The sequence below is a fragment of the Mastigoproctus giganteus genome, chromosome 4, assembly GCF_048544385.1.
Source record: "Mastigoproctus giganteus isolate SK-2022 chromosome 4, ASM4854438v1, whole genome shotgun sequence".
In the NCBI taxonomy this organism is placed as follows: Eukaryota; Metazoa; Arthropoda; class Arachnida; order Uropygi; family Thelyphonidae; genus Mastigoproctus; species Mastigoproctus giganteus.
This window is the reverse complement of record NC_143578.1, coordinates 10,756,464-10,769,142: the sequence shown is the minus strand read 5'-3', so window position 1 is coordinate 10,769,142 and position 12,679 is coordinate 10,756,464. Positions and strand designations below refer to the sequence as shown.

Genomic DNA, 12,679 nt, shown 5'->3' with positions numbered 1-12,679 from the left:
CTCTTAAACAGTTATTATTAGCCATGTGGTGCAAGAAAGCCTGAGGCTTATGCTGCACTAGCCAAAAAAAAAAAAAAAAAAAAAAAAATTCTGAATTTACCACGAGAGAGAGAGAGCGAGCGTGCATGCATTCTCTGTTACTGCAAAAATGAAGGTATTTGTCACTGTAGTTTACAGCTGTTAGTACTAGTAGTGACAAACCATAAAAAGGAAACAAGCTTATAGAAAATCAGCAATAAAAAAAAAATCATTTTCTCAGAATTCCCAAAAAAACATGAACACTGGAATTTGTTCTTATAGCATTCATAAGAACTTTAGTTTTTAAAATTTAAACTGCAATTCCATTGCCAGGAAATGCAATTACAGTTCAGAAATTCAAAGCAGAATTTAATTTGCTATTAAGATTCCTAAAAAAAAAAAAAAAGGTATATAACCCATTAGTGTCTGGAAAGAGACCATATTAAAAGTTTTACCAATAACATTTTCCTACCTTCCCCCCTACAAACTGGACCTTTTAACTCATGGGTGTACCAGGGGCCTCACACTTAGGGTTAGGAATGTGACTTAGAGACCCAGAAAAAAAAATTAAAACAATATTTAAACTGAATAGAGGCCACATTTGAAAATTCACCCGGGTGCCCAAGATTTCTTAAAACAGCCCTGCCTACCAATTAAGAACACAAAAAAAAAGGATAGTTACTATGTATGCATACTGTATCACAAAGACCAGGGTGCTACAAAGTGCAACTGATAATCATTATACAGAGCTGCCACACACAACTCTGCAAATAAACAGATAGTTATGCACAAATGTGTAGTCCTAAATAAACAGATAGTTATGCACAAATGTGTAGTCCTAAATACGTATGTTTGAACAGGTCATATATAAATTCCAAGTTCCTTGTAGTCTTAGTGACAGATTAATTACAAATTTGCATTAACAATGCTTCTCCAAATCACACATAGCTGTCAAGCATGCACTCAACTATGAGGGTTTTATATCTATAGAAGCATGTTCATGGGCTGATTTGCATGTTATATGGACTGATAAACCCAGAATAACTCAGCTGGGACTCCTCAACATGAGATCAGGTAACTATAGCCTCAAAAAGGCCTTTAGAAATTCCTCCAATCAACAGGAATCAAACCCAGATGTATCCAAACAAGCAGCAGATGAAGATGCATCATGAGGATAGTGAGTGCTGGCCCTAGGCCTGTGCAATATTTCCCAGCTATTGGATGGCCTTACTAGTATGATGCTATCCTCTAACCTTCTACCAGGTTAGACAGATTTCTAATAAAAACTAGTTAGCTGGTCCTAGCAGTTAGAGGATAGCATCATGCCAGCAAAGAACATCCAACAGCATGAAGCTCTGCATATCCAATGGCATACAAGGTTCGCCGTTTTCCCAAACCAAACTCTCAGGGTGTAGTCACAGTTCGGGACATGCCCCGAATAAGTATACATCAAAATAAAAGTATGTGGCTAATTTATTTTGATGTATACTTTCTGACTAATTAATATATATATATATATATTTTATAATTAACACCACAAAGGTTAAGATACAAATGGAATATATGATTTAATATTTAAATGTTAATTACTAATTTCCATTAGTTCTCATTAAAAATTTAATGAGACTAGCAGAAGCTTTTTCATAATTATTACAGCCTATGTAATCATGCCTTTCAACAATCATGTTACACATGTCGTCTGAAGTTTATTTTATCTTTTCTAAGAATAGGATATATAGGATTTCTAAGAATGCTGAGCAGCTCATTTGAACCATTTATTCAGTGTTAAGGTGTTCAAGAAAAGTTTAAATTTACACAGAATTATAACATTAGAAAAGTAAAGTAATTCCAAAAGCAGAAAGAAAAAAAAAGCATTATTTGTGAATGCATGTACCAAGAAATTATAAGTTACATTTATTCACTTTATTTGATATTTTTCAGCCCATAATGCAATGGTCAAGAGAAACTGCACTAGAACATGAATTTGAGTAGACAGTTCAATTCATGTGACTGCTAAATACAGTTAATAATCGCATTCCTTGTTGAAACAATTGTAAATTACTTGTTTTTTTTATCCACATTAATGTTTTTGAAATTCTGAAAGCAGCAGTTAATTTTTTTTTTTGCTCACAGACTGTTTTAGAAGACTTATTTTGATTTAGAAGATAAAAGTTGCACTTTTTTTTCCAATGCCACACAAGTTTTTTTTTTTTTTTTTTTTTATTAAGTCAGAGCTTATTGGCCAACAGATTATAGCCATTATTATCCATACCAAGGAATCCCATTAAATCTTAAAAGCTAGATTAAAATTTCCCCATCCCATTTGACATCACTACTCAATTTAAGTAAAAATTTCTTGCCATACTTATGGTTTTGACCATGAAACACAAGGGCACTAAATTTTTTCCCAGTTTTCCTATGAAACTTGTCCAAACACAAATGACATAAGCAAAGAGATACCCCTGTAGACTGATACTGTCCTCTGTGGCAGCTCAGTCAGAGCAAAACAATGCCATCTTCCAGTCATTTGGGGGAATTCCCATCAACAACAGGATATTCTGAAGTCCTCAACCAAGAGTGCAGTTAGGCTGATCTCGGGTGGAAAGGGTAGGTACTCCACCCCCAAGAGTTATTCTGGATTTTTCAGCTCGCACAACATGCAAATCAGTCGGTGAATAGACATTTCTATAGACAGAATATATTGCATAGACAAGCAACAAGCTTAGGTGCTGTTAAAATAATTTTAATTTTGTGGACTGATATTAACAGAATCATGTTAGTAATTGTTAATCAACAAAAACTGCATCACCAAACAACACACACGTGCGCAAAATTGTCATTCGAATAACATAAGTATGACAATATTTCTTACAGATTGCATCAGTAAGGTTGACATGCATAGGTGGTGACATAATATTGCATCAGCTGTTACTTTCAACTATATAAGCATGCTCTGCAGGAGTTGCAGTCATTCCTTGACTGTGTCAGGATGGCGAGTTACGTGCAGTTGATGCCATGAAGAAAGAGTGCTATTATTGTTTTACGTGAGGAAGGATGTTCTTCTCGTCATATTGCTTATAGTGTCTTGTAATCAGTGGACACAGTAGATTTCCTTCCAAACTCAAGAATACTGGTTCTGCTGACAGGAAAAAAGGAACCGGATGCAAACGAGTCTACAAAAAACCTACATCATAAAGCTTCTTCGTCTGAGCTGAAAAGAGAATGGGAAGAGCATACAGGAGTGGTAGCAAGTGCAGTAACAGTCAGAAGATGCCTCTTCAAAAATGGACTTGAAACCTATTGTCCTAAGAAGCCCCTCCTCACACAAAAAATGAAAAAGGCCCAATTAATTTGGTGTAAGGAGCATGTCAAATAGACCCGCGAGCAGTGGAAGTCAGTTATTTTCTCAGATGAGAAGAAATTCAACCTGCATGGCTCAGATGAGAGACAAACAATTCGTCGTAGATGTGGTGAAGAATACCATCCAGACTGTATGGTGTCTACAGTGAAATTCCCTACCAGCCAAATGATATGGGAAGGGGTGCATTTCGTTTCACCTGCGGTTTATAAAAGGTTGCATTAATGACAATGGATACCTGGCTATATTGGAAGGCAAATTGCTGCCAACTATTATAGACCATTTCAACCTGCCAAGTAACTGCAACTTTCAGGATGACTATGCTCCCTGTCATTGGGAAAGTGTAAGTAGGCACTTTTGTAGTTACTTTAACTTCATTTCTGCATTAGAGGCTCGACAGTAATGTTTACATTTCTTACAGGTGGAAAAAAAAAAAATAAAAATAATGGTTGAAAGAACGGTCCAGTACAACTCTTAGCTGGCCAGGAAACAGCCCGGACCTGAATCCTACAGAGAACTGTTGGCATCATGTGGAATCTGCAGTTGCAAGAAAGAAACCAAAAACCCTTTGTGAACTTCAGGAAGCCATAATTCGTGTTTGGAACCACGAACCATCAGTTGATTATCTTCAGAAATTGATCTTGTCAATGTCTCGACAGTGTACTGCTGTCATCAGAGATAGAGCCAGTTCAAACTATATATTAGTTTGCACCTGGTGAGCATTTCAGTTTGTTTTCCATTTAAAATGATAAACTGAAGCAAACTGAGGGCTTCTGATATCATATCAGCCATAATTGTCGTGTTTACCAAAACTGCTGTATGAAGGTTGCAAATGCTCATTTTGGAATATTTTGAGAGCACCTGTCAAATATTACTTAGCTTTGCTTTAACTATTAATAAATACTTTGTATATCTTTTGTTTATATTTCTATTTGTGATGCTAGTCATTAAATGTAACATACCATTGTGAAAAAGGGTAAAAATGTGAAATTTCTAAGTGATGCTCTTTCTTTGAACACCAGTGTGTGTGTGTGTGTGTGTATAAACTTGCAACTTACATTAAATCTGGATGAAAGTGATGAATGAGAGCACAGAAGGCTAATCCATCTCTCCAGGAAGATGACATATCTTGTACGCTTACTCCTTTGTAACCATCAGTAACTCTTCGGCACCACACTTCCAAAGCCTTCAGACCTTTCTTCTCTCCCATGTTCAGATAAAGATGTGAACTATAAATAAAGCTGTTATTAATACATCTTTTTAAAGATATAGATCAAAATTATTTAGTTTACTTGTCAGTGATATTTTACAAACCTGTGAACATGAAGCCAGTGACAAGTAAAAAAAAAAATTAAATTTCACAGACCAAATATCTTAATTACAGGAACTTAATTTTTATATTGAGAAATGTTCATGGATTAGTGCCACTGTCCCTATACTTCCTTCCAAAAAATGCTTGGGACTGTTAAGATTAGCACCAAGGTGACAAGTAATGAGGGATCTTGTGTCTAAACTATAAGCATATGTAAAACGACTGATAACAAGATCATTTCAAAAATAATCTTCATAATTCATTCAGTTTTCCAATTTTTAGAAGGGTATAGGTATCCTAGGGTTACATTCCCTCTCCCCTCAAATTATAATATGAGGGATGGTAACCCCTTGATAATAAAAGTTCAATTTTCCATATTATAATATTCAGCATAATACGGAAAATAAACATACCACTTGTATTTCCAGGGATAGAATTAAATAATTGAAATCAGTTGCATTTACAATATTAATTGATTTCAATTAATTAGTTATAAAAACTAAAATAATTTAAGCTGTAAGCAAGTCAGGGGGATTTTTTCTTTGCAGCAAGCAGGAAATTGTTTTGTTAATGCAATAGTCTTAACAATGCTAAACAGAAGAAACTCTGCCTCAATAAGAGTTGCACTAATATTTCTAAGAAATGATATAAACAAAAAAGTTAACATGCCATTTATTTAAAAGATTGAGACATTGGCTACATAGAAGATTAATCTTTTAGTGATATAATATCTCTAAAAGAATCTTCTGTCAATTGTACTAATTTCAAACTAATGTATTTGAAAATAGTGCAATACCAGGGCTACTCATTGCAAAGAAAAAAAGTTTGTTCTGTGGTAGGTATTAAGACTTGTTAACTATGCAGTCCTTTCTTCAACTCCATATAGCAAATGTGGCTTCAACTGTATTTGCCATACCCTACTTGTGCCACTATGTTCTTACTAATTCAGCCATAGCAGTGGTAATGCCATTGTTAACAATTTAGAGAGCTCATTATATATGTAGAATGGAAAGACCTGGAAAAGGCAATAGTCTCAAGTACGTGATGATTTGCAGTTCTTGAGTCAACCAGAATGTGTCCCCATAAGCAAGGCAGGGGGCACATTCTAAAAAAAAAAAAAAAAAAATTATATATCTCTCATGGAGCAGCTAATCCTAAGAATATCTGGTAATCCTACCATATCTCCTACAACCAAATGGGTGCTAAATAAATTTGAAAAGGGAGGCAATGGTAATTTCGAAAAAAAAAAAAAAAGGTTCCATTCCATTCACTTTTAACTAAATTTTAAAGAACTTGAAATGGGAGGTCATACCCCCTACTACAAAAGGAAATATTTTCCATTTTAATATAATTTTTATTTTAAATTTTTCTTTATACCTATATGAATAAATAATACATAGTATATTAATATATTTTTTTATATGAATATACTGCTATACACAAATCTTTGTCACCATAATGTTATCATACAAAGTCAAACTTTTTTTGAAGGTTGCCTTCAAATAACCATAAGCCAACTTATATGCCAAGCACTAAAAACTTATCTTAAATTCATATATACCTATATTCCAGCATATAACTAGACCTTTCGAGTACTAAAAAGTGTCAAATTTAAAGATGGATTCTTTCCAACCTTTCATGTGAACCAAAAATCCTACTGGAAACTTTATTTTCATCATTCTTCTTCAAAATAATCAAATTTTAAATAGTGGTACTATTCACCAAAAGTAAGCTTTAAAAATTATCAATTTCTTATAATAGTAGCAAGCATCCATATTGTATCATTGTTTGCAGACAAACCAATCTTCGGTTCAATACTAAACAAGCACCAGCTCATTTACATAATCAAACACTCATGTACACATATAGCATCAATAACAGCAATGTCACATCACCCATTTTGTTAACTTACACAAAATATAAAGTTGACCTAACTTTGGGTTTAAAGTACTTTCTTGCATATATATTTTTCAAATATTAAACATAACTATGGTATTGACTCCTAACATTTACTAGCACATTCTCAAATATCTTTCAATAAATTATAAAATATTAGCATAGGCATTTGATGCAAGAAAGCAAGCTTATGCAGCATCAGCCAAAAAAAAAAATAAATAAATAAAAAATAACCACTTCCACTTCACTCCTCTGTTCATTCGAAATACCTGTCCAGCTGAGCCTTAAACTTATTTACGCTATCAACTTCTACGACAAGGGATGGAAGTCTGTTCCACCAACCAACCACCCGCAAAATATTTTACCAACTTAAATGAGTAACAAAGCTCAAAAAAAATAAATAAATAAAAAAAATAAAAAAATAAAGTTTCCTGTTTGAAGTTTGGTGGTTAGTTTACCCCTGTGACATGATTTCTGTTCAAAAGAATCAAGGAACATAGGGGCTCACATCTGGTGAGTATGGGCATGGCATACCAGGGTCCTGAGCTGGATATCATCATATTCTCTCTCTCTCTCAAGGTAACTCGGGAATTTTTTTTGACTAGTGCAGCATAAGCCTCAGGCTTCCTTGCACCATGTAGCTAATGATATTAACAACAACAGTTAGAGAGGGAAGGTGAAAAATAAAATCATTAAGTCCGGGTTAATATTACTCTGTTCCTAGTTGAGACTTTTCGAATGGCATACGATTTCTTTCTAAATGCAAAACTAGAGGTCAATATCGTGAACAGTTGATATATTCAAGAACATTTGATAATTATCTTAATTAAAGAAAATTAAAAGATACCAGTGTTCGTACGTTTCATAAATTAGTTCTCTTTGCTAATTACAGGAGCGAACAACCCTGCTAAGGGTCAAACAATGATTCATTCATGAACGATAAAATATGAGAAAATTCATTCGATACTTGGTGTGAATCGATTTAACGGATTCGGTCTAATAATTCCTTTAAATCGGATAAAAGCGCTTTGACAAACTTTGAACGAAACATTCAGACGTATACCCCATGACAGTCTCATATAGATAAGACAGAGGCACACAGAAATTGTCCCAGGGATCTGGTACGTTCCACACTATTAACTTTTACAAGGTTCAACACGTGACAGTACAAATAATTTTCTTGGAAGGGATTTTGTCTCCCTCATACCGACCCCCGTGGGTGCGCAATGATACTACGGAGCACACTCCTCAAAAGAAGCATTTGCACTTGAATGCACCTCCATCTGCACCTGAACTGATTCCTATACTATAATGATCAGAGGAACGGTTATGTTTACCATAATGATAAAATGGTGTCTGAATTAACAAGACCTTTTATGAAGGGCAAGCTAGAGATGTTTTCTTCCACTAATAACTAACTAAATAATTAACTGCACAGGCTTCCATTTACAACTACTACTAACTAGTCAACAAACATGGTGTCTAAAAGTGCGTCACGTGACTACTATCTTTCATTATCGGCAATATTCTAGTTCAATTACAGCATTCTACTACGAAAAACAAATTCTCAGTGATTAAATCGCAATTTTTTTTTTTTTTTTGCATTAATAGTAAATATAATTTCAATTTAAAAAAATTAACCAACTAGCTACCACCAGATGACACTATCCATGAGCGGATTTTGGAGTCTAATCAGAAAAGCATTTCTCAATAATTAAAAATTAGGAAATTACAGTAATTTAAGTTTTAAAAACTTAAATATCACTGTGGAAGTTGATAGCTTAAATAAATTCAAAGAACCGGACAAACCATTGAGGCGAATGGATAAGTGAAATGGGAAGGATATATATATTTGTTGCTATATAAACTTGCTTTCTTACATCTTATGCCATCACTAATGCTAATATAATCATGGTCAAGCCTAATATGGAGTTAGTCGGTGGATTTAAGTATTGCATTATCAAAATCATGCTCCTCGTTGAAGACTTCTGGTTTCATCACGCATTTCGTGCATAACGGCTTAAAACTTTCGTGTTTCAGGGTAATTATGTGGACATAATTTACATCCTTTTAAAACACCATGTTAAAAGGTTTCCAATATAATAGAAATCGTTCAAACTGCATATCACTGATAAAAGGAGTGTGAATGACAATATGAAAATATTTCTAGTGGCGTCTACGTCCTCCATAAAAGTATAATGGCAAACTGGCCAGTAAATACACTTTTACAGACATAATACACACAGGTGCAATATGGCCGCCGATGTGATTAAAACCCAACAACATGCATAGTAGGTTGATCTAACCCGGTGTACTTCTAAGAGTATGATTTAAAATACTACCCTGCATGTGGATTTAAAAAAAAAAAAAAACACAAAAAAAAAAAACTATATTCTCAAATAAAGTAAATTTTCCAAAGACTCCAGAAATGGTGGAAGAAGGGATAAAATAAAAACAAGCTTGAAACTTATCCATAACTACTGATTTAACGATTATCCATGTGCTTGATAATATCCTGAATTCATGCTTAATTTCGCATATCAAAATTAACTCCTTAAATTCTTGTTAATATCATAAACAAAACTCTTGGTTGAGAATTGAGTAGCTGCAAAACACGATTCCAATATCGGGAACAAATATATTCCAGAACTGTTTCGATAATAAATTGAGCATTCAAATTAAAATAAAATTACCTTAAATAGCATTTGCCGAAAATATCAAGTTCCTTACTTCAAATTTCCTATTCTAGCTGCAAGTGAATTACGTCATTAGCGAAGCGAACTTCAACTTGGACTCCGTTTTAAGACAACCTCATTGGCAATCTGTACACAACTCGTCTGGTTGATGCCCTTAAAAGTCTACCGAAGCCTTCAAGGGCTTAAGCTAGTATTGCCTGCTTGCCTACACTTACCTGTCTCTGTCAATCTGCAGGTGCATCCATTAGATATACCAACACGGGAGTGACCTTGTATCCGCAACTCAGTTACCTCCTTTTCCAGGTCATGTGGTCTAGGTTAGTTCTAAGAGTATCCTATCAATATTAAGTAGTTTATATTAAGGCCAATGAACACGTGAACTTGGTGTTTCGAGGTTAAACAATAGTTAAGGTAAACTGGGATAATTATACAAATCTGCATAATATATTGGTCAAAAAGGGGCTAGTTTCACGACCTATACTGTCGCACGTGCAGCTGATTATAACATTAAAAGTAATTTATCGGTCAATTACGAAATAAATGTGGACATTATTTTAATTGTTTTTGATAAATAGTATATTTTCCCATGTTTTTTTTTTTGTTGTTGTTGTTTTATTCACCTGTTGAATCTCAAAGACAACACCAGCTTTTAACATTAGCTCTAGCTAATTTAACAGATGTCTGATATTCGTTTACATTGTTTTACTTATCTAACCGCATTCAAGTTACCATTTAATGTTATTTCAATCGTATTTGTTCTTATTCATGTTTCACTGTTCTGAATATTCAGAATGTCTACTTCTTAAATACAATGAAGTCGAACGTTGTCATGACGCCACTAAATTACTTACATCTGAATAGATATACTGTATTACAAAAAAAAAAAAAAAAAAACCCTGTATATAAAATATAAAGTAACAAAAACCGTATTTTATACAGGAACAAATCCCGTTCATTATTATTTATATTTTAAAAAATATAATAAAATAAATTCTAGTAAGGCTTTTGTTCGAACTTGGCACAAAAGGTCTTCTAACAAACTCCCATCTTATTAATTACAGACTGCTTCTTGCAATTGGGTATGCAGTTTTCTCTCTGATCATGGTGATCCAATCTTTAACTTCTCCAATAATGTTGGTGTTCTCCAGGAGTTCAGCTGCTTTCTCCTACCTTTTCTTTTTGTATATTAATGACTATCTTCCACTGACTGGAAACCTATCTACAGTTTGGCTGCACACTACATTTCACCTTGCAGTTTGAAAACCCTTGACATACACAAACAGCTTCAACTTCTTGAATAAAGAAGGTTAAAAAAGGTTGGCAGATCGACCGTATTTAGCAGTCAGTAGTAAAGTAAAGTGTATTTAGTGTCAAACGGCACCAGGGGTTACCCCCATCTCCGCGTTGCTTTCATTGTAGTCGTACCAGTTCACTGGGAAGGCCAGAGATTTAAAAGTGTATGGATATTGTATGAGTGTAGTGTTGTGTACCGTTCTTCTTATGGCCATTTAACCGCTAGACCCCTGCTGGAGCCCAACGTTGCCCACACTTTGCCCCGTGGAGGCAGACCAGGTACACCAGTATTGAGAAATTATTTACTCTGGCAGGTCCTGCCACCTAGTTTCCTGAGATTTCGGTGGCTAGGGGAGAAAAAAAAATAAAAAAGAAAAAAAAAATATATATATAATAAAAAAAAATAGGGGGTGATGGACGCTAGAATCTAGTTAAGCCAAAAGGGGTTCACGTATGCGGTGAGAATTTGGACACTTAATTTTTCATTGTGTGGGGCGCCGCTGGCGATATAGGCAGAGTAGGGAGGGAGACTGAAGGGGAAGATAGAAATATGGGGACGATAGAGAAGGCGACCCCAAGGCAGTACAGTGGGGCATGCTCGTGCCCCACCAGGAGAAAAATAGGGGGAGGAGAGGAGGGGACAGGAGCACTGTCGCCTCCCCCCTCCAGGGAAGGGAATGAAAGTGTGTTGGGCTAGAGCCCAGCACAGGTCGCCAATAGGGCATGTGGCAGCAATTGCTGCTGTTCAGTTTGGTTGTGATGCTTGGTTTCCAGTCCACTTGGTTGACTTATGTTTCGTTTTCTCAAAGGTTATTTCAATCAGTAGTTCGAACTCCGGTCTACTCAAAGAGCGTGTGCTACTGCACTCCCGCTCTTGCCCACTGCTACAGAGGCTTTCTCGAATATCTACCGCCAATTCCATAAATGCCGATCTCTAGTGGGACGAAAGGAATCTTAAATTTTAATCCTAAAACTCAGTCCTTTCTTCTTTTTTTTTTTTAATACTTAGATTAAGTCACGTTCTGTCTGGTCGGTGTTGTCAACAAGCATATCGTTCTTCAGTCCTGTCTTATTTCTCTCCCTACAAAAAACGTCTACTGCTCAGATTTCTAGACAGTATTACATCTCTTTCAGATATTCCTCTGCCCTCTAATCTCTCTTGGCATAAACACATCACAAATGTAGTACTTGCTCTCCATAAAAAAAAAACTGGTTTTCTTTTTCGCTCTGCGTTAATTTTCCTCTAAACAACTATTCATTCTGTATAAATCAAGTGAGATTTGTACAGGGTAAATAGTTTTTTTAGAGGAAAATCCGCCCTATCATTAGGGCGGATTTTCCTCAAATCCCACATCGGGGGTGTATCCCTAAAACCTAATGACCTATCTCTTACGAAATCTCCACTCTATCTCAGACGTTCAGCTTTTGCTGCATGCCTTTTCTGTTGGTACTTCCATGGGCAGTGCTCTTCCGAAATGGTATATACCCCCCCCCCCAAATCTTCCAGATCAGTCCGAACCCGCGCCACAAACAGTCAACATCCGTTTACTGTCCCACTTCAAACTCGCAGAAGTAACTTTTTAGTTCCTCGTTTATCCCTTCTACTTCTGTTCTCTGGAACCTTAGTCATTTTCATAAACACTCAAAGCCTATACCGGTAGCGCAACCATGGAGGTGCGCTACTAGTATGCATTGGGGTTACTATTATCATTTCAAAGTATTCTAAACGCCCTGCTATTAGTTTTATTACTATCCACTTTTAAGATGCTGTCAGAAATAAAACTAAACTAGACTATGTGCAATAAATGAATATAGTAGATAAAGGGAATTTTTTTTTTTTTTTTTTTTTTTTTTAACTAAACGAAGCCTTTGCACACTCCCAATATGAATTTCAGGTTGAACTCTTTATCCTTAAAACTACTAGTTTTAAAAATAAATTTGACATTCCACTAGTGGCTCCATGTATTTTCGCCTAACCAGCATTATATTATAAACCTACAACACCAGGGTGACACCCAATCACGTTTTCCAAAGTACATCGCCCTGAAACTTTTCACATATTTAAGTATTAGTGCCTTGACACATTTTCAAATAAGACTGCAACGT

General features: G+C 35.3%; 1 protein-coding gene across 3 annotated transcripts in view; it reads right to left on the bottom strand.

Annotated features, from left to right (window-relative positions):
* Positions 1 to 12,679, bottom strand: part of LOC150086396 (MICAL-like protein 1) — a 59,952-nt gene that overhangs the window by 14,295 nt on the left and 32,978 nt on the right. For all 3 annotated transcript variants that reach the window (XM_090371352.1, XM_090371353.1, XM_090371351.1), the window contains exon 2: positions 4,435 to 4,605. In XM_090371352.1, the coding sequence (XP_090227478.1) occupies positions 4,435 to 4,586 (152 nt within the window). In that variant the 5' untranslated portion in view covers positions 4,587 to 4,605. The remainder of the gene's footprint in view (positions 1 to 4,434; positions 4,606 to 12,679) is intronic.